Below are 22,938 nucleotides of genomic sequence, written 5' to 3'. Positions count from 1 at the left end.
GGGCGTCCTCTCAGGATCTTCCATTGGCTATGCAGTGATCTACTCTTGAAAATTATTTACGGAAATAACTCAGAGGCCGGGCGCGGGGGCTCATGCCTATAAACCCAGCACTGCGGGAGGCTGAGGTGGGCAGATTACCTGAGGTCAGGAGTTCCCGACCAACCTGGCCAACATGGTTAAACCCTGTCTCTACTAAAAATACAAAAAAATTAGCTTGTCATGGTGGTGGGCACCTGTAATCCCAGCTACTCAAGAGGGTGAGGTAGGAGGATCGCTTGAACCTGGGAGGCAGAGGTTGCAGTGAGCTGAGAGCACCATTCATTGCACTCCAGCCTGGGTGAGAAGAGCAAAAGAAGAGCAAAACTCTGTTTAAAAAAAAAAAAAAAAGAAAAGAAAAAAGAAAAGAAAAGAATTCACCAGGCATTACAGAGGGCAGACGCTAAAAACTCAAAGCAAAGCCAAGTACGGAAATTCCATCTCTCAGGAGAGTTAAAAAACACAAGCCTCACCTCTGTTCCTGATCAGCGGTGGGAGACGCAAATGCCTTCCGGGGCCCAGCAGGTGGAGTGGGAGGTGAACACAGCCACCGTGGTAAATACAGGCCTGTGCTGCTTGCTGCATTTCTTTCTTTTCTTTCTTTTTTTTTTTTTTTTGTTTTCCAAGAGAGGTCTGAATTCTGGATATTTATGTAAAAGTGTTCCATGTTAAATATCAACAAGTAATTCAATATTGTAAGAATACAGCAAACTAAACAAAACACATGTGCAGACCAGACCTACGTCCAGGGCCACAGGTGTGCCAACCCTGGCTCAGGTAATGCACTTGTGATGTTAAAAAAAATATAATAATAATAATGCAAAAGAGCATAGTTTTGTCTTTAGAGAGTAATTACTCAATTAGTAGATGACTGTCCTCAGAGCTTCTTCCTTTCTGAGGAGTCTGGAGCTGCTGGTGGAGCATTTCTCATTGAATCCTTTTGACCTACTCCATCTCCCTGAGGTTTCACCAAGATCCAGAGAACAAGAAGTCGTGCCCTTTTGTTTTGTTTTGTTTGTTTGTTTGTTTTTGCTTTTTTGAGATGGAGTCTCTCTTTGTCACCCAGGCTGGAGTGCAGTGGCACAATCTCGGCTCACTGCAACCTCTGCCTCATGGGGTCAAGCGATTCACCTGCCTCAGCCTCCCAAGTAGCTGAGATTACAGGCTTGTGCCACCACGCCCGACTAATTTTTGTATTTTTAGTAGAGACAGGGTTTTGCCATGTTGGTCAGGCTGGTCTTGAACTCCTAGCCTCAAGTGATCCACCTGCATTGACCTCCCAAAGTGCTGGGATTACAGGTGTGAGCCACTGTGCCCAGCCAGTACCCGTTTTATAAAATGAATATTAGAACCCCATTACAATCCTTCTCATGATGATGTCACCTCAAAGCCACAGAACAGAAGGAAAAAAACTCCACGAGAAGCGAAAGCCTTGAGCAGGACGCATGCTGGGGCTGGCAGATTTAAAATGTTATGGTTTTAAAGAGCATTACATTCTGACAACCTTCAGCAAGTGATACATACTTATTTTTCCAAGATGAGCTACAGTCAATCACAGGAAAACTCTGAATTTCAGGCTTGGTGTGTTAAATTAAACAGCCCCAAAGCTCCTCTCCCGCTGCTTCAAATACGACAGCTTATTGATGGGAGACGTTGACGGGAAAGTTTCTCAAGACTGGCACAGGCTGCCGTCGTTAAAGATCTCGGGTGTTCCTCAGGCTTTTCTGGTTGCAGCCTTTGAGTTAATTAAGGCTTCGACGGTGGCTTTGCTTCTCAAACCTTGCTGTAAGACTCTCTAACGGAGCTTGTAAAACACACACGCCCCACACACCCGCCCTCAGCCCCCAAGATACTGATTGGGTGGGTGGACGGTGGGGTGCAGGAAAGTGCATTTGCTAACAGTGCCCAACAGCGCCCCCAGGGGGTTGTGGGAAGCCTGACAGCTCTAAGGCAGCCTGCCGTGCCTGCCTTGTTTTCCACAAATTTGGTCATAGGACAGATTTCCTGTGTTCGAAACTGCAAGTTGTAAGCCTCCTCCTTCAAGACCTCAATGCCTAGAAGAGGAACACGCACCTGACTGTGGTACTTTTCTCGTACACGACACCATCCCTGTGGTCACATTTTACGGCACTATCCAAACTGTCACCGCTGACAACACATCAATGTGACCATGTCATCACCCCGACTGCCAGCATATGTTGATTGTTCTCCCAGTGGCTTCTGCATCAGGTAAAGTCAGGACCACACAAATGAACATGAAACTCTTCTCTATACTCTTCAGCATGAACCCTCCATCCACCTCTTAAAACACAGAGTAGTCATTGATTTATAGGAGAACGGATGTTCATTCACCCTGAAAATCATGGTTACAGTTAGGGGCTCACTTTAAAATAAGTACCAAAACCAGCCATTAGGGGGCCGGGCACTGTGGCTCACACCTGTAATCTCAGCACTTTGGGAGCCCGAGGCATGCGGATCACTCGAGGTCAGGAGTTCGAGCCCAGCCTGGCCAACACGCCAAAACCCTGTCTCTACCAAAAAACACAAAAATTAGCCTGGTGTGGTGGTGGGAGCCTGTAGTCCCAGCTACTCCAGAGGCTGAGGCAAGACAATCGCTTGAACCAGGGAGCTGGAGGTTGCAGTGAGCTGAGGTAGTGCCTGAGTGACAGAGACCCTGTCTCAAAAGAAGAACAAAACAAAACAAAACAAAACACAGCTATGGGAATCTTCTGCATACGGAGACTGAGCAAGGCAACAGGGTAGGGTCGGAAATAACCTCTCGGTCAATGAGCCCTGTGCATAGCAACTGCTCGAGACAGAGTCAGAGGACAAGGTGGCAGCGTGGGGACTCTGACCCCCACTCACGATGCCTGACCCCTCTGCCCCCAGTCACGATGCCTGAGTCTGAGGTCCATTCCAAGACTGACCCCCGTGAATCTGCCAGTGGGCCCTGCACATGCACGCTGAGCCAGGGAGGTTCCGTGCTCAGGCCCTTTGCCGGGACAATGCCTGAGCGTGTATCTAACAGGCCACCCACAGACACGGTGGGTGCTCGGGAGTGACGGTGCGTGGGAGTCTGTAGCATGCGGAAGGAGGTTTGCAGGTGCAGGTGCAGGTGCAGGTGCAGGTGGGGACACTAAACAAAGGAGAGCCAGCAGGTGAGAACGCTAATTCCTTTCCGGTTCATTTCGCTGCTAGTGGAGGGAGGACAGCCTCAACAAGGGGCAAATGCTTCTTTCTTCAACACTTCTTCAGCGAAGAGAGAGCCAGCCTCTGGCCAAGAACCTCCAGTGGAGGTTGGGATCCAGCCAGAAATGAACAACAGCAGCAGCCAACCACATACACGGAATGAGGCTCCAGAATTCAGGACCTGGGGGATTTTAGTAATTCGGCTACTATAGCCTTCTATTACGTATCGTCTCCAGTGAGGTCTAAGGCCATGCCCGTCAACAACAGATCCATGTTTCTTAACCAAAATGTATGAAGAGTCCCGTGACGCAGGACAAACAAAGCCCTAGGCAACTTCACATCAGTTCAGAAAGGAGTTACGGCAACAAACTCACTAAAAAGAGTGGTCTTATGGGTGGTGAGACAGTAAAACTCTTCTTTCCCTTCTGGTATTTGCACACCAGAGGTCGATTGTGCTGGTCAAAGGACAGCTGTTATTTGAGCAGGGAAAACAGTGCATAGACCTGGGTAACTAACAGCAGGCTCACTGACCACGGGAGAACTTGTATTTTATTCCTGCCATTCCCAGGGCTCTGTGGCTCATGAAATACATGGTGCAGGGTTAGTGTGGCTCAAAGGCATTGCTGTGGCTGAGGTAGGAGGGAGCAAGAGCCCTCGTCCTCTGTAAGCCGGGTAGGTCCGTAGACGTCCGTGTGAACAAGGACTCCGGCCATCAGTCAGGTATCTGCTAGTAAAAATGTGCAGAGCTGGCGGGTGGGCCCCAATCACAGTTTTTTCAAGCACATGTTTTCGAAGCGCTTTTTGGATTCTGAAATTGCAGAAAAGGAACTAGGAATTTGGACTATTCCTATGTGTCCTCTCCCCCTCCACACACACAGATCAAGAGGTGGGAGCCCAGGTCACCCAGGAACCTGCCTGAGGTTAACATCACTGAGTGGCCACATCACTGAGTGGCAGAAAAGGCATCTAGACCCAGACCGTCCCCCTCCGAGCACCACCCTCCGCACCCCTCCTCCCCACACATACACACAGACAGGGGAAACCTGGGAGCCACCGGTGAAGCTAAAAAAACCACCTCAGGAATATTTTCTGTGCTTCTCATTCGCTCACTTTCCAGATGATGGGCTGAGCAGAATACTAGCCATTTCGACATACAACTGGCTGGCTGAAAGCTGCTTCTGCTGCTCTGGTGTGCTTTAGGGGTTGGTGGGGAGAAGATGGGCATCTTGAAGGAAAGAAGAAGGTGAGAGGCAGGGAAGGGAGGGAAGAGGGGGCCCGGGAGACTTTCTCCTGGGCTCGTGTGATGGCTTAGTGGGTTACAGCAGGAGGAAGCTGGAGGGAAAGATCAGCCCATTAAAGTGTGGCAGTAAATCTGCCATTCATTCTGGTTATGCCTGGGGGAGAGGAGAGAAACACAAGCAGGCTGGGGTGGTGGCTCACGCTTGTCATCCCAACACTGTGGGAGGCCGAGGTGGGCAGGTCACTTGAGGTCAGGAGTTTGAGACCAGCCTGGCCAACACAGTGAAACCCCATCTCTATCAAAAATACAAAAAAAAAAAAAAAAAAGTTAGCCAGGTGTGGTGGCACATGCCTGTAATCCCAGCTACTGGGGAGGCTGAGGCAGGAGGACTGCTTGAACCCAGGAGGCGGAGGTTACAATGAACCAAGATCGTGCCACTGGACTCCAGCCTGGGTGACGCAGTGAGACTCTGTGAAGGAAGGAAGGAAGGAAGGAAGGAAGGAAGGAAGGAAGGAAGGGAGGGAGGGAGGGAGGGAGGGAGGGAGGGAGGGAGGGAAGGAAGGAAGGAAATGGCAGAGTTGGGCAAGGGGTGGGGGTTTTGGGGGATGCTCAGGCCACATTGAATTCTTGCGAGGGCTCCTGAGCAGCACACCTGGGTGACACTGCCATAGCTCACAAACCTGCAATCAGGGCCCACCCGCCAGCTCTGTCCATTTATACTAGCAGGTACCTGGCTGATGGCCGGAGTCCTTGATGACATGGACATCCATGGACCCACTCAGTTTACAGAGGGCAAGCACTCTTGCTCCCTCCTACCTTGGCCACAGCAATGCCCTCAGTCCACACTAACCCTGCATCATGCATTGCAGGAGCCGTGGAGCTCCGGGAATGGCAGGAATAAAATACGGGTTCTCTGGTGGTCAGTCACCCTGCTGTTATTTATCTAGGACTTGCACTGTTTTCCCTTCTCAAATAACAGCTCTCCTTTGACCAGCAATAGTCAGCCTCTGGTGTGCAAATGCCAGAAGGGAAAGGAGAATTTTACTGTCTCACCACCCTTAAGAGACCAAGAACCATGACGGACTTGCCATGCATTTCTCTGCCCGACAGTGGCGACAGCTGAGCCTGCATAGCTTCTGGCATGTGCCAGGCAACTGAGAGGCTGCAGAACTCCCTGGGTGGAGGGGCCTTTCGCAGAAAGGATACATCACGCCTGCATGAGTCCTAACAAGAACATTCTAGGAAAATAGGAGGCTGTCTCCAAATTGTAAGTTATGGGTATTTTTAATTTGTACGTTTTCAATTTTTCTATAAAGTGTTCATATAACATAAAACTTACTTTTAATTAAAAAGATCAGATTCCACTTATCCTAATATAGACAGTAGTATAATGGTTAAGACACACCCTGGCGCCATTATTATGCACTGCATGTCTGTCAAAATATGAACCTCCAAAATACATATACCTACTATGGACCCACAAAAATTAAAACCTACATTTAAAAAACACAGAAAGATGGGCCAGGCACAGTGGCTCACGCCTGTAATCCTGGTACTTTGGGAGGCCGAGGCGGGTGGATTGCGAGGTCAGGAGTTCAAGACCAGCCAGCCTGGCCAACACAGTGAAACCCCATCTCTACTAAAAATACAAAAATTGTCCAGGTGCGGTGGCACGAGCCTGTAATCCTAGCTACTGGAGAGGCGGAGGCAGGAGAATCGCTTGAACCCAGGAGGCAGAGGTTGCAGTGAGCTGAGATCGTACAACTGCACTCCAGCCTGGGCAACAGAGAGAGACTCCGTCTCAAAAACAAAACAAAACAAAAACCAGAAAAGAAAAATACTTCATAATTTTACCTATAGGAAGATTCTTAAAAAGTCAGCCTCATAGAAACAGAGTGGGAGGGTGGTTACCAGAGGCTGGGGGGCTGCAGGAGAGGAAACGAGGACATTTTGGTCAATGGTTCCAAAGTTTCAGTTAGGAGGGTCACATTCTGAAGACCTATGGGGCAGCCTGGTGACTCTAGTGTACTTGAAAGTTGCTAAGTGAGTGGATCTTAAATATTCTCATTACAACAAAAAAGTATGTGTGGGGGTGGAACTGTTAATTAGCTCGATTTAATCATTGCACAATTGACGCACATAGCAAAACACTAAGTGGTATACCATACATGTCGACAATCTTTAAATTTGTCAATCAACCTTAGTAAAGCTGAAAAGCACAGTATAAACCTCAGCAGCACCTTTTACCAGGTTCTGGGCCTTGAGGAAGTTAACTTCTCTGTGCCTGGTTTGCTCGTCTAGGAAATGGGGCTGGTAAGAGCTCATTTGTCATTGTGCAGGTTAAACAAGATAATCCACACATAACATTTGTATCTGTAGAGCAAGCACTCAACAGATGCTAGCCATCTTCCTTATGACGGGTCTTGTTTTCTGTCTTTTTTTCTCCCAGAACACGTTAGCCTCAGTCTTTGGGGATGAAAGGAGGAGCACCCAGTCGTACGGTTGCTCCCCGGTTCTTCCCAGGCCACAATTCCCAGCCTCCCTCGCAGCAGGCGTGATGTGACCAGGTTCCAGCCAAGGGAGCACGAGCGGAGAGGGGCATGTGCTCCCTCCAGCCCAGGTCACACATACCTCTCATGGTGGACCCTGTCTTCTCTCTCCCCAGCAGCTACATACACACAGAGCTGGAGCCACGTCACGAAAGGGGCCAGGGTTCTGAGTGACGGCATGGGCAGTGGTCACAGACCAAACAACCAGCTCTGGCCTCCAGGAGAACAAGAAATAAGGTCTCCCAATGCTGCCCTCCTGAGGTGATGGGGTTCATTAGAGCAGCTGCCACTTCCTGTTGGCATGCTGGTCATCTCATGGCTTTGCTCCGAATGCAGCCCAGTTCCGCTGCAGTCCAAGGTCCCCAAGGGACAGCTTGCTCATTCAGCCATGTGGTAGCGACACTCTACAGAGATTCAGGGAACACCAGAGACCATGCTCCTGTATAAAGCACAAACAATGGATTCTCCTGGCAAAACTCAAAGGAAGGTTGAGCTCACTAATGAGGAATGATGAGGGCAGTGGCGCACAGGAAGGGAGAGAGGAGGGGAGGGAGGGAGAGAGGAAGGGAGGGAGAAAGGAAGGGAGGAAGAGAGAGAGGGAGAAAGGGAGAGAGGAAGGGACAGAGGGCGGGATGGAGGGAGAAAGGGAATAAAGAAGGGAGGAAGGGAGGGAGTTAGGGAGGGAGGGAGAGAGGAAAGGAGGGAAGAAGGGAGGGAGAAATGGAGGGAGAGAGGAGGCAAGGGAGGGAGGTAGATAGGGAGGGAGGGAGAAAGAGGAAGGGAGAGAAGGAGAGTGGGAAGGAGAGAGTTAGGTAGGAAGGGAAGTAGAGAGGGAGGGAGGGAGGGAGGAGGAGGGGAAGAAGGAAGTCAGGAGGGAGGAAGGGAGAAAGGAAGGAAAGAGGGAGAGAAATCAAAGAAAATGGGAGTAAAGAACAGATGAAGAAAAGGAGGGAAGAAGAAAGGAGGGAGATGAAGGAAGGAAAAAGGGAGGGAGAGAGGAAGGGAGGGCAAAAGGAAGACAATTTCTGAGCCAAAGGGATTTACATGGGATCTAAGCACCCAGGCAGGAGAAGGCAATCCTATCGTTTTGCCGCGTGGCACTCAGCACCAGTACCTGTGATTGGCATGAAACTGTCAGAGACTACTTGCTAGGCATGGGAATAAAATCTGACAGGTGCCAATGATTGGGCGGGATGACTGCTGTCATCTGCGACTTTGAAAAGAAAAAGAAAAGAGAGCAGTTAAGTACAACTGTGTGGCGTGCTGCATCGCTCACTATCAGAGGAAAATAGCGAAACATGCCCTCTGGAAGGGTTGCCCCTGGTACGCTGGGGCAAAATCATCCCTTCCAGTACTCACTGAGCATCCGGTCCACACCAGGGTCCCTGCGAGGGAGAGCTGATGAGTAAAGCTGCCCTCGGGAAGCTTCCAGGCTGGGGACTGGGGTTTATAGATGGCAAAGAGTGCAGTGTATTCAGACACACGTGCAGGGACAGAGGAAACACAAGTGGGAACCCCAGTAACACTGGGTGGCCAAGAAAAGTCCTTCCAGGGTGATTTCAACCAAGAAACAATTGAGGAGGCGCCCGCCGCGGGCGCAGCTCGGTTAGAGACGGAGGGTGAGCAGAACTCAGGCAGTGGACAGAGAAGCCTGGAAAGAGAAGGGGGCAGCGCGGGCCGTGCAAGGCCTCAGAAGCCGGGGAAGAAGTGGCATTTTCTTCTAGGTCCAATGGGGACACCACCAGAGGGCCCTCAGCTGCGGGATAGAAGTGAACTTTCACTTGGTGCCTGTGGCTGCGGGGAGGGAGTGGGCGGGCTGGAAGGAGGAGGCTGCTGGAACAGCCCGGGGAAGAGCCCACAGCGCCTCGGTCGGGAGTGCAGTGGAGATGGGGTCCAGCTGCGTTTGGAGACAGAGCTCAGGAGAAGTGGGACAGACGGGAAGCAGGGCTCAGGGAAGAGAGCGCGGCGGGCTTGGGAGCCCAGGGCCCAGGACGGTGTGCCCAGCCGCTTGTGCACGCACCTGCAACAAGGAGGGGCTGAGGCTCCAGGCAGGCTGCCCCGTGCGGCGTTATCCCTAAGGCTGCAGCCCGCGGGGGTCCTCCACAGGACCCTGGCCCAGCTTCTACCAGTGCCAACAAGTCACCGTCCTCCTCCTTCTGAATTCCAGGATACCCCAGAAACGGCCTTCGGAGTTGATTCCTACAGCAGTGTTGTTTTGATGCGAGCCAAGCAGGCCGCCTACCAGGGACTGCATTTGTCGGTGCTGACACAGATCACCAGGAGGCCTCCAGGAAGCGCACACAGGCAGAGGCAGGGGGAGGGGAGGGTCTCTCCACACCTGGCCCATCAACTATTCACAGTTCCCAGCTGGAGCCTGCGGGCTCACACTCCTGGCAGGTGCCCAGCAGGTTTTGCACAGCAACAGGTGCACCCACGCGAGGGCCCAGGAGATGGCGGAAAGCAAGTGTCAGGATGACGCAGAGATGCCTCCTCCTGTTCTCAGAAGTGGGGACTGAGCTCACAGAGGGAAGGAAGCTCTTCTCTCTCTGTATTTTCAGAGAATTCCAGACACGATGCAAGCAGGATGCTCCCTGCTTGGTCAGGAGTGAGGCGGCCAGGAGGAGCCCCGAGGGCCTCCGCACCTTGGTGACAGCCCAGCATCCGTGTCTGAGCAGTGAGCCCCACCTCGTGGCTCACCCGCGTCCTGGTCCTGCTCGCCGCGCCGCAGCTTAGTGCACACTCAGCTCAGTGCACACCCAGCTCGGTGCATACCTGCCGCAGGGGCTGCGCAGTCAGCCAGGGGCTTTCCTTCCCACCTCATGCTGCATCCAGGGGCATCTACACCCAGGGTGGGACTCAGAAATGGTCCCTTCTGCCACAAACACAGAATCAGGGTGAGAAGAACAACTTTAGGAAACAGTTAGGTGGAAAACAGGAGAGAAGGGGAGGGAGGGAGACAGGGAGAGAGACAGAGAGAGCGAGCGAGAGAGAGAGCTAGAGACTGAGACAGAGGTAGAAACAGAGACAGAGGAACAGACAATGAGAGACAGAAACAGAGACTGAAGGGGAGAAAAGCTACAGAAACAGAGACAGAGACAGACAAGGAGATGATGAGACAGAGGGAGAGGGAGAGAAAAAGGGAGGCACGGCAGGAAAGGGGAGGCACAGTGAGGAGGAGCTGCCAGGGCAGCAGCAGGGAGGGGGAAAGCAGGGCCATTTGTACTCCCGGCCTGAGCTCAGGCTCTGCAGTCAGACCCAGTTCTCACCCAGCTCCTCAACCCACCCAACTGGCCCAAGGCAAGGGACCCACCCTCCCTAACTCACTGGAGAATCTGTGTCCCTGACAATACACTAGCCTGGGCACCCAATCACAGCCCCCACACAGGCTGTCCCTACGCTGCTCCAGTGAGGTTTACATCTGTTGTCCTACTATTATTATTATTATTATTATTTGAGACGATGTCTCGCACTGTCACCCAGGCGGGAGTGCAGTGGCATGATCTTGGCTCACTGCAACCTCCACCTTCTGGGTTCAAGTGACTCTTGTGCCTCAGCCTCCTGAGTAGCTAGGATTACAGGCGCCTGCCACCCTGCTCAGCTAATTTGTTGTATTTTTAGTAGAGATAGGGTTTTGCCATGTTGGCCTTGAACTCTTGACCTCAAGTGATCCACGTGCCTCGGCCTGCCAAAGTGCTGGGAAGACAGTCGTGAGCCACTGTGCCCAGCCTGGTGTGCTTGTATTATTATTATTCCACTCTCAAATGCTTCTCAATATCGCACAGTAAGTAAACAGGTCACACTACTTCCAAATCCATGTAAGTTTTGCATTAACCTCCAATTTAGTTCACACACGCTTTGCCCCACGTTTCCTCTAGGCTTAACTGGAAATCCAATCAATGCAGCAGGGTCTCCATCTCGGATTTCATGCTGAGGACCTACTGTGTGCTGTGCACTGGCTGGTGCTTACACATCCTGGATGAGTTTAATTTCCAAGAATTACATGTTATGTTATGTTAAAACATTTTTAAAAATAAGAGAGAACTAATATTTTATGTAATGTTGGCCAGTCGCCTCCCCAAATCCATAAGTAGAACGTGACTCGAAGTGAGAGTGAGACAGGAATTACTCCCTGGGTTCGCAGTGCCCTGCATCCTGCTGTGGGCTGGTCCCCGCACTTAAACATAAGTGCTTTCTATACTCCACGGCTCCCCCTAGTGCGCAGCACCGCAAGCCCTGAATGTGGTGGACTAGTCTCCGTTTTTGTCCCAGAGAGAGGCAATGGTGCATGTGCCCTCCCTCAGCTATTCCCCAAAAAGAGGTCATTATCTCCACTCTCCCGAAGAAGCACCGAGCAGAGGACAGGAGGAGCGTCCAGGATCACTCAGCTTCCAAGTGCAAAACTTGAGATCTCAGCCCAGCCCTGCCTGAATGAAAGTTTGGAGGCTGATGTTTTCCACAGGGCCTCACATTTCCCAAACGTTAAACTGTTAACTGACTATTAAAGCCATTAGTGTTTGAAGAAAAATAAGCTATCTTTAGTGAAAATGCCAGTCACATAGAACACTATAGCCAGAGCCCGGCCCAGAATACCCACTGGACAAATGCTGGCTCTGGTCATTGTCATTATTCCAGAACTTACGTTTTTCTGTGCACCATCCAAACAGAACCTCCCAGCAAAATAGGTTTGAGCTGCACTTTAAAAGTCTGACCCTGGGAGAGTGTATAGATTCACAGTTTCTATTAAATGTCAAATGGATTTTAATTTTGAAGCTATAAAACAGAGCAATAAAATACCTAGGAAAATAGCTCAACACTTTTCTACTTCTTAAAAGGAGAAATAACAGGATTGTGGTGGTAATGAAAAATCAATCTTTAGTAGGTCTGGAAAGCTTTGCTTAAATTGAAGTTTTCCAGGGGTGAGGTATATAAAAATAGAGATTATTCTGTTCCTACCAGGGCTGAATATGCTTAATCATCATTTTTTTAAAAAAAGGTTTTTCATTCAGTTCGGTAGGCTGTCCTCATAAGCTCCCTAAGGCAAACTTCCCTCCGGATTCCCATCATCTTTGTGCCAACAGCTGCCACCCCCACCCCGGGGCCCTGCGCTTACCACTCACCTGTCAACACACATTCAGTGCCAGGCGCTGCCTGGGTGCTGGGGCTGCGTGCAGAAGAGCACAAAACCCCCCAGGTGAGGCCTCGCTTCCCCATTTTACAGTTGGAGAAATTGCTCTCCTGGATCTAACAGTCTGAGGGGTGTGGGGAGGAGGGTGTGGGGAGCAAGCCAGGACGGAAACAAGAAAATAAGATGGGGAAGGGTGGTGAAAAGAGGCTGCGGACTCAAGTTACCCGTGAGGGAGGAGCAGAGATGCCCACGTGGCTGCAGAGCAGCAAAGGCAGAGTGGTAGGCAGTGGTTAGCTCAGGGACAGCTTGGTGGCCATCAGAAAAAGTCTGGCCTTTCTTCCAAGTGCAGCCGGCCACCCCTGGGGCGTTTCAGGCAGGGGTGCTGGCTGGTCTGCACGCCCTCTCAGCTCAGCCCTGGCTCCCAGGAGAACTCTGCTGTCTCCTCCTCTCCAATTGCACCAGGGACTCCTACTCCCAGCCCCTCACTGGATAGAGAAAGATGCAGTGGTTGCAGGGGAAACAAACATAAGGTTTTCTCCAACAAGACCCTTGAATCCCCTTGAACAATCTTCCATCATCTCAAATGTGATGCATTAATTACCTGAAACAGTCCTCTTTCTGGAGGTCCCATCTCCGCCACTGTGAACACATTCTTTCCTCCTCTGCAGCCAGCTGCATTGGCGCCACTGAAAACTCTTCCCCTGCCTTCTTCCTAGAGCTAGTTCTCTTTTTCTTTATTTCTGAGACAGAGTTTTGCTCTGTTACCCAGGCTGGAGTGCAGTGGCAAGATCTAGGCTCACAGCAACTTCCATCACCCAAGTTAAAGCGATCCTCTCACCTCAGCCTCCCCAGTAGTTGGGACTACAGGCACGAGCCACCACATCTGGCCAATTTTTTTTCCTTCCTTCCTTCCTTCCTTCCTTCCTTCCTTCCTTCCTTCCTTCCTTCCTTCCTTCCTTCCTTCCTTCCTCCCTCTCTCCCTCCCTCCCTCCCTTCCTCCCTTTCTTTTTTTTTTTTTTAAAGCAGAGACAGAACTTTGCCATGTTGCCCAGGCTGTTCTTGAACTCCTGAGCTCAAGCAATGTGCTTGCCTCAGCCTCCCAAAATGCTGGGATTACAGGCGTGAGCCACCACGCCTGCCTCTGGGACTAGTCTTCTATTGCTGCATAACAAATAGCCACAAACTTGGAACTTAAAATGACACCCATGTATTGTCTCATGGTTTCTGCAGGTCAAAATTCAGGCACAGACATGGCAGAGCTGACTTTTCAGCTCAGCGTCCCACGAGCCTGAGATGAAGGTGTGGGCTGGGCTGGGCTCCTGTCTGGAGCTTGGAGTCTTCCTTGAAGCTCACAAAGTTGTCAGCAGAATTCAGTTTCTGTGGTTGTAGGACCCAGGCCATCTTTCTCCCACTGGCTGTCAATCAGGGGTCGCCCCCAGCTCCTAGAGGCTGCCCAAAGTTCCTTGCCATGTGGCTCCCTCCACAGGTCCCAGTCTCTCTGAATTCTTCTGTCCTTGGCCTCTAGATCTAAATTTAAAAGGCTCTGATGATGAGGTGAGGCCCACACAGTTCATGTCTTTGATTGATTCAAAGTCAACTGATTAGTTACCTTAATCACATCTGCAAAATCCCTCTTGCCACATAACCCACCACAACAGCCGAACACCAGGAGGCAGAGGCCATAGGGCATCTCAGAACTCTGCTCACCACACTCCCCTGTGCCCCACGCTCCTTACATCTGAGTCCCCTTTCACCTAGGCCATTCCTTCCCTAACACCTCCCACACTGCACTACGCCTAACTCTTCCAATGCATTGCACTCTCGTACCCCTAAACTTTTGCCCAGGTGGCTCCCGCTACTGTGAATGCCTTTCCCTGCCTAGAGAATCTCATCCTTTGAGGCCCAGCTCAACGTCCCTAGCAATCTCTTCACACTAATAACACAAAATGCCAGGGTGACGAGGCTCCAGGTCTGGCTCTGACACTTACAAACTAGTTAACTGGGCTTCTCTATGCCTCAGTTCCCCCACCGGTCCAACAGTGATTATGAAGGTGTCGGCATCATGGCATCATTGTGAGAGCTCATGGAGTCCATCCATGTAAAGCAGCGGGAACCGTGTCCATCACAGGGTGAACATTTGACAAGGGGTCAAATTGTGGGGTAAATGTTTGTGTTTCTGCAAATTCACACGCTGAACTGCTCACCCCCAAGGGGACGGCAGGAGGTGAGGTCTTGGGAGGTGACTGGGTCATGAGGATGGAAAGATTGGTGTCTAACTTATTGTTTTGAGACAGGGTCTCACTCTGTCACCCAGGCTAGAGGACAGCCATGCCATCACGGCTCCCCTGTAGCCTCCACCTCTCAGGCTCCTGTGATCCTCCCATCTCAGCCTCTCGAGTAGCTGGGATTACAGGCGTCTGCCACCACCCCCAGATAATATTTTACTTTTTTTTGTAGAGACAGGGTTTCTCCATGGTGGCCAGGCTGGCCCCAAACTCCTGGGCTCAAGCAATGTGGCCTCCCAAAGTGCTGGGATTACAGGCATGAGCCAGCGCAACTGACCGAGATCAGTGTCCTTATAAAAGGGACCCCAGAGAACTGTCTCGGCCCTTCCACCACGTGAGGACACAGGGAGAAGACAGCTGGCTATCAGGTGCCCATCTTGGACTGCAGCCTCCAGGACTGTGAGAGATAAATGTTTGTTGCCTAAGTCCCCAGTCTATGGTGTTCTGTTACCACAGCTGGAACAGACTAAGACAGGTGTCACTCGTGATGGGCCGACAATGCAGAGGGCATGCTACCTGATGCTATGCTCTGCCATCTGCACACCACCCACAGCCGACTGTGCATTCCTCAGGACTTGCACCCTTTCTGTTTCATTTCTTCACCTCCAGGACCTGGCTCAGTGCTGGGAATATCGTAAGAACTCCACAAAAGCTCTCTGCCTAACATGCCTGTGCATGATAGGAGCCAACACACGTTAATTTTCACGTAGAGAGAGAAAAAATCACCTTTTTGCTTTTGTTTTGAGATGGAGTCTCACTCTCACCCAGGCTGGAGTGCAATGGTGCGATCTCGGCTCACTGCAACCTCCACCCCCCAGGCTCAAGTGATTCTCCTGCCTCAGCCTCCTGAGTAGCTGGGATTACAGGCACCCACCACCACGCCCAGCTAATTCTTGCATTTTAGTGGAGACAGGGTTTCACCATGTTGCTCAGGCTAGTCTCAAACTCCTGACCTCAAGTGATCCACCCACCTCGGCCTCCCAAAGTGCTGGGATTATAGGTGTGAGCCACTGCGCCCGGCCTCCCACTGTTGTTTTATCACATCAAGTCCTTCCTATTTTCTGGCCCATACGACTCTGGACTCAACCCCACTCCACTGCCGAACCCACAGCAGGCCCTCCTGCGACAGCTGACACCTCTTCTGTCTGGAGTGAAGAGGACAGTGATGGCCAGAGGCAGCCCTGACCCTGGGACCAGACGTCACCCTTGATGTGTCCTCCTCGGGTAACCCACTGTCGTTGGTGTGCACAGTGTACTCTGGCTGAGTTACATTTCTCATTTGTCAGTGGAAAAGGGGTATCCCTGATCCAGAGCAGAGCTCACAGGCTGGCAGTAAATCTCCCCACAAATGTGTAACTAGGTCCCTATCACGTTTAAAAGAATTATTTTGGCTGGGCACAGTGGCTCACACCTGTAATCCCAGCACTCTGGGAGGCCAAGGCGGGCAGATCATGAGATCAGGGGTTCAAGACCAGCCTGGCCAATAAGGTAAAACCCTGTCTTTACTAAAAATACAAAACTTAGTGGGCATGGTGGAGCACATCTGTTGTCCCAGCTACTCATGAGGCTGAGATAGAATAATCGCTTGAACCCCGGGAGGCCGAGGTTGCAGGGAGCCGAGATCACACCACCGCACTCCAGCCTTGGCTGGATGGAGAGAGACTCCATCTCAAAAAAAGAAAAAAAAAAGGAATCATTTTAGAATTTGACTGAGTTGTCTACATTTATAAATTGGTAATACCCACATAAGAATCAGACTTTCAGCCGCTCTTCAACAGCAGCAAGGGCTTCCTGTCTGACCCCAGGGTCCCTAGGTTGCACCTGACCAGGCCACTTCACCCCCTGTATACCTGTGTGCCCTCCAGACACCTAAGCTTGAACCTCCTGCCTAGCACAGGCCACGCTGTGTTCGACTCCCTCCACTCGTTCCTTGCCCACATCTGTTTGTCAGCAAGTCTTTCCCCAAAGACCTCACTGCTGCTGCCCAGGCTAACTGATGCTCTGCTATAACCATTGCTGGTGTCTTCGTCCTGTTCCTTCTTAGACGAGATGTGAATATTCATTCAAAGACTCTGGACATTGTGTCTGGACCCAGAGCTAGCCCTGCAGGTCTGCAACAGACAGCTAGGAGAACGTGTGACTGCCCCGATCCCACCATACAAGGCAGCTCACTCTACCCTTGAAGGCATGACGTGTGGGACCCCTCACTGGAGCACATACACACGGGGCCGCCGTAGGACACAGGTGTCAGCAAGGGTGGAGGGGGACAGAGTCCTGGTTACCAAATAAACTGCCTGACCCACAGAATGTGTGTTATGGTTTCCCAAAAAAAAGGTCATATTTCTTTTCCTTTTGTTGGTTTAGTTTTCATGATGGTTAATTTTATGTGTCAGTGTGCCTGGGCTGAGGGATGTCCAGATGGCTGGTGACGCCTTATTTCTGGGTGTGTGTGTGAGGCTGTTTCTGGAAGAGATTAGCATTTGAATCTGTGAACTGAAGAGGGAAGCTGCACCCTCAGCAATGCAGGCCAGCACCATCCAATCCGAATAGAACAAAAAGGCGGAGGAAGGGAAATCTTCCTGCTTCTTGAGCTGGGACATCCATCTTCTTCTGCACAGAGACATCTGAGCTCCTGAGTCTCGGCATTTCAGACTCCAAGAATGTACGATAATTCATCTTTCTTTGCCTGCCTTATTCCACTTACTATAATTTCCTCCAGTTCCAGCCATGTTGCTATAAGTGACATAGCTCCTTCTTTTTTATGGCTGAATAGTACTCCACTGGGTATATGTACCACATTTTCCTCATATATTCATCTGCTGATGGACACTTAGGTTGATTCCATACCTTGGCTATTGTGAGTGGTGCTTTGATAAACATAGAGGTGCAGGTGTCTCTTCCATATGCTGACCTCCTTCTTTTGGATTAACACCCCTGATTCTTGGGCGCTTTAGCCTTGTACTGAATTGCACCACTGGCTTTCCTGCACCTCCAGCTTGCAGACAACAGATAATGGAACTTTCTGGCTTCCATAATCATGTCAGCCAATTGCTATAAGAAATCTCCTCACATATTTATATATATCTCCTACTGGTTCTGTTTCTCTGGGGAACCCTGACTAATACCATTTTTTAATAAAAGATTCACAAAATGAAAAGAATAAGGAATGCCCGTTAACTGTCACCCATATCCTTTACTGTATGTAAAATCAGTTTTCTGTTTTGAAAAATAGTTAACTGGGGTATTAAACGTACAGTCTAACATGTTGAACTTCATCTTTTTACACCGGTTTCTTTACATTCTCAATTAGAAAATAAAAGTGAATGCAGAACGACTAACTGCACATTTAACACTGATTTGAATAGCAAGCATGGTAAAATATACTCCATATGCGTACATGACTAAAGCTGCCGCTCTGACATGGACATTCCTTCTTAAAAAATGGAATGCAGGTTCCAACGCATATGGAAATACTTATTTATTTATTTATTTATTTTTGAGACACCCAGCTCTGTCACCCAGGCTGGAGTGCATTGGTACAATCTCGGCACAATCTTGGCTCACTGCAACCTCCACCTCCTAGGTTCAAGTGATTCTCCTGCCTCAGTCTCCCGAGTAGCCAGGGTTACAGGCACCCACTACCACACCTGGCTAATTTTCATATTTTTAGTAGAGACAGGGTTTTGCCATGTTTGCCAGGCTTGTCTCAAACTCCTAACTTCTGGCAATCCACCCACCTCAGCCTCCTAAAGTACCGGGATTACAGGCGTGAGCCACCGTGCCCGGCCTCATATTTAACATTAATCTTGCCAACACTGGCAACCCACTAGTGGTTCCTTTCATCTGAGTTTCTTAGTCAAGATTCATAGAACCATAGTCCCTGACTTATTTAAAATGCATATTGTTTTTAAAGCAACAGCTCCTACCCCGTGCTAGGTAAAACTGGAAGGAGACTGCAAAGAAAACCAAACCAAACCAGGTGCGACATCCATGTCTAGCGCACTCTTTCAACATGTGTTAAGAATCGCAGCCTCCCCCAACATAAAACCAGAAGAGTTTGATTTTTTTTAACATCTTTTGTGAAATGAACATGAAAGTGCTGGAATCAAAATAAGTCTGCAACTAGACTCCCTGAGTGCCGCAGAGTTGTGTCTGATGGCTCACAGGAAGCCGGTAACTAGCAGAAATGACCTGAATACATCGGAGGCACGATAGTGATTTGCAAACATTAAACGCAACATCTTACAAGAGGTTGTGTGAAATAGGAAGAGCCAAACTGCTTTCATTCTCCTGTTTAGCCTAATATATCCACTTATAAGGGATTGCTATTTAGACGTTCACCGATAAAGTTGGAGTGCTTTCTTTGGTCCTTTGAAACTGAGCTATAAAGTAAATAGACGTTGCCTTTTGGGAGATGGAAAAAAAAAAAAAAATCCAGAACACTTTGCCAGAGTGGAGATTAATATTCGCTGACCTGAAGCTTGGCTGGAGTTGATTTTGAGAGATACAGAATATGGTAAAAAGCAATAAGCCTTTGTTTGGAGAATCAACAAGTAACTACTGAAAACTCTTCCTATCCAGATATTATTTGGGCTTTTAGATATTATTATCAAAAGAGAAACCTTCAGTGCTACCTACGCCTTTTGTAGACAATAACAGACAAATGCCTGGGTCCCACCTTTGCTACTTCCTTCCCCTTCCCGGGATGGTCAGTGCATTCATTCACGACTTGCTGATACCTCACGGCTTGCAATCTCTATCCCCACCCTCCTGCCGCCCCCCACCACCCTACCACCCCCCACCCCCCTGCCGCCCCCCACCACCCACCGCCCCATGAAGCTTTCATGTTGTTTGTGCTGGAATTTGTTTACAACTCTGTGAGAAGCAGGCAGTGAAAAGCATGACACGTCATCACACTACAGAAAGGGAAAGTGAACTTGAATTAAACATCTGCTGCAGGAAATCGTAAAAACTGAATATTCAAGTATTTGAGTTTTCAGTTTTTAAAGCATAGCTTTCTGGATTTTGGAAGAGCATATGTGCTTTAATAAAGACGGTTAGTAGTAGAAGCTAATATTTTTTTAAGAAGCTAATTTTCGCTGAACGTAGTGCTCATGCCTATAATCCCAGTACTTCAGGAGGCCAAGCAGGTGGGTCGCTTGAGGCCAGAAGTTTGAGACCAGCCTGGGCAAAAAGGCGAGATCCTGTCTCTACAAAAAATAAACAAAATTAGCCAGGTGTGGTGGCGCATGTCTGTAGTCCCAGCTACTTAGGAGGCTGAGGTGGGAGGATCGCTTGAGCCCAGAAGGTCAAGGCTGTAGTAAGGCATGATCACACCACTGCACTGTGTCTGGGCTGCACAGTGAGACCCTGTCTCAAAAAAAAAAAAAAGAAAGAAAGAAAAAAGATTTTTATTTACTAGGGATACGAAGTGACAATGCCTTCCTTTTTTTTTTTTTTTTTTTTTTGAGACAGAGTCTCACTCTGTTGCTCAGATACAGCGCAGTGGCGTGATCCTGGTCCACTGTAACCTCCCTCTCCCGGGTTCAAGTGATTATCCTGCCTCAGCCTCCGAGTAGCTGGAATTACAGGCATGCACCACGCCCAGCATTATTTTTTTTAAATCTTTTTAGTAGAGACAGGGTTTCACCATGTTGCCCAGGCTGGTCTCAAACTCATGACCTCAAATGATCCTCCCACCTCAGCCTCCCAAAGTGCTGGGATGACAGGCGTGAGCCAGTGCACCACTGCACCCAGCCAACACCTTCCCTTCTGATAACACTGGTGTTTAGGGAGCTCTGGGCATGCGTCGTGCGCACCGCTAAAGCTCTGCCATCAACGCATTCAGCGTATGTCACAACTCTAAGAGGCAGGTGTTACGATAAGCTTCACTTATCCGGAAGGCAAAGTGGGGCTTGGAGACTCGGCCAGGGTCACTCCCTGCAGGAGGCACTCTGGGTGTCGGATGCAGGCAAACCCTGGAGGACCAATCCCCAGAACCATCTGTGGCCCCCTACACTGGGCAGTACCTTTCCATGCTCCTGGGAGGTGACGGCACACGTGTGTACCCCAGAAGTCACCGGATAACCAGCTAAACCAAGGGACAGGTACATGGCCCTTTCTTCTATTTCCCGATGTACACACGTGTTCATGTATTTACGCAGGAACCCTGCATAGTTTGTGCATTTGTTTCAAGGAATGAAAAGTGATCACATAAGCGCTCGTCCTCTGAAGCCAGCAGATGTTCCATAAATACAAGGTTGTATCTGAGACTACCCATTTCAGAAATCAGAAATCCAGACATCTCAGAGGTGACGTGTCTTTCCCAGCTCTGTACAGCAACTTGGCAACAGAATCAAGAATGGAACTCAATGCTCCTGTTCCCTAGGCTTCTGCTAGTGGCACACCCCGGTGGCTGCCCAGGTGATAACAGAAGATAGCATGCTGTCTGCAGGGCTCCGGCTAGGACAGGAATACTGAGCGCTAACGGAAAGACTCTCTCCATTAAACACAGGAAAACTATTCAGACGAGGTGAGTGAATGGAGGGAAAGAACTTTTCTTTACCTGAGGATTGGAAAACAGTAGCCCTGTGACTTCGTGCTTCACCACGGCAGCATTCCCGGGGATGTTCCTGGCCAACACCGGAACTTCTAAATCCATCGCCTGGAGGAGACAGGAGGAAAGGGGGCAGAAGGCAGTCATTTCAAGAGCCTCTGCGGCAAGGTGAGCCAGTGTGGGGCGGAATAACTTCTCGGGTTAACTGGACCTCTGGCACCTCACAAAAAATATGCCTTGCCAAAACGAGATCCCAATCTCAACAGCACGTTTGAAAATACATCTGAATTTTAATTACTTACTATGTTTGGAAGCTCTGAAACACTATATACTGTAATCGCTTGTCTGACATAATTATTGCAGTGTTACAAAGAAGCCCCTCTCTCTGGATGCTCATTTGATACCTCTTCACCGACCACCTGGAGGATGTGTTTTTAATCACCATCGTCTCTTTCCCTGAGGGAGCCATTTCCTTCCAGCACAGGCAAGGGAGTATGAATGCCACAAAAACCAAACTCAGCTCTCTGGCATGCAGACAAAAGGAAAAGGAAAACGATTTATCCTTCCAATGAGTCACGAAGCCGACTTTCCATTTCCGAAGGTCTGGAGATAGGCACCTGATACCCCAGAGCCTGGCAGCAGCTGGCAGCTGGGCCACAGGACGACAGCCCCACAGCACAGCGTGCAGCCCCGGCCCCGCCTGCCTGGACAGGAGGCATTTTGCGAGTTCTCTTTCTACAGTGCTCGAAGCTCAGTGATGTCAGGTCGAAAGGAAACAGAAGCCAACTTCAAGGGGATCCCACCGACCACGGCAGGACAATGTTGCAACATCAAAAAAAATAATGACTGTAACAGATGGTAACACACTAAACTTCAAAAATACCTGATTCCCTAGTGATGAGAGGGAAATGAAAGGAAAGAGGAGGAGGAGGAAGAGGAAAAGTAGGAGGAAGAAAAGGGAAGGCTCTTCTCTGCAGAAGGATCTGCGTGTATTCTAAGTGTAGACAGAAGAGCAGAATTAGAAAATCCTCACACTGTAACCCCCAGTGTAATGAGTGATTCAGGCGAGGATTGGGGATCAACAGTGGATCCCAGTGGATCTGGATCAAATCCGTTAAGTAAAAGGTCATCAGGAAACAGGATGGTCTCCGACTTACAATGATTCTGCTTAAGATTTTTTGACTTCATGGTGCTGCAAAAGCAACACATGTTCAGTAAAAACCATATTTCAGCAACAATATAACCATTCTGTTTTTCACTTTCAGTACAGTCTCCAATAATATCTTCCATGAGATATTCAACACTTTATTATAAAATAGTTTCATGTTAGACGATTTTGCCCAACTGTAGGCAAACGCAAGTCTTCTGAGCATATTTAAGGTCAGCTAGGCTGAGCTATGATACTTGGTAGATTACGGGTATTTAACGCATTTTCAACTCACAGTATTTTCTTTTTTTCTTTTTTTTTTTTTTTTTTGAGACAGAGTCTCACTCTGTTGCCCAGCCTGGAGTGCAGTGGCGCGATCTTGGCTCACTGCAAGCTCCGCCTCCCAGGTTCACGCCATTCTCCTGCCTCAGTCTCCCGAGTAGCTGGGACTACAGGTGCCTGCCACCATGCCCGGCTAATTTTTTGTACTTTTAGTAGAGATGGGGTTTCACTGTGTTAGCCAACTCACAGTATTTTCAACTTGTGATGGGTTTATTGGGATGCAGCCCATCATAAGTCGAGGAGCATCTGTGTCCCCAAAACCCAAAGCACCACTCCACGGATGACTTATCAGTCACAGAGAAGAGGTAAGGCTTCACAGTGGAGCCATCTGTCACCAACAGCCGGAAGAGCTGACCGATGTATCTCCCGTTCGGCGTGGTGGGAAGCACACATCACCTGCGTGGAGTCCCAGCTGGAGGCGGGAAGTAAATCCAACCCCAAGGAATGCATCAGCCCAATCTATCTGTGT

General features: G+C 49.6%; 1 protein-coding gene across 10 annotated transcripts in view; it reads right to left on the bottom strand.

The window, feature by feature from the left end:
* The window catches only part of GLT1D1 (glycosyltransferase 1 domain containing 1), a 148,979-nt gene that overhangs the window by 5,411 nt on the left and 120,630 nt on the right, over window positions 1–22,938 (bottom strand). For all 10 annotated transcript variants that reach the window (XM_073021226.1, XM_008005210.3, XM_008005211.3 and 7 more), the window contains one exon: window positions 20,990–21,088. In XM_073021226.1, the coding sequence (XP_072877327.1) occupies window positions 20,990–21,088 (99 nt within the window). The remainder of the gene's footprint in view (window positions 1–20,989; window positions 21,089–22,938) is intronic.

Source organism: Chlorocebus sabaeus, chromosome 11 (assembly GCF_047675955.1).
Source record: "Chlorocebus sabaeus isolate Y175 chromosome 11, mChlSab1.0.hap1, whole genome shotgun sequence".
NCBI lineage: Eukaryota > Metazoa > Chordata > Mammalia > Primates > Cercopithecidae > Chlorocebus > Chlorocebus sabaeus.
Note: the sequence above shows the minus strand (reverse complement) of the source record. Positions and strands in the feature narration are given on the sequence as shown.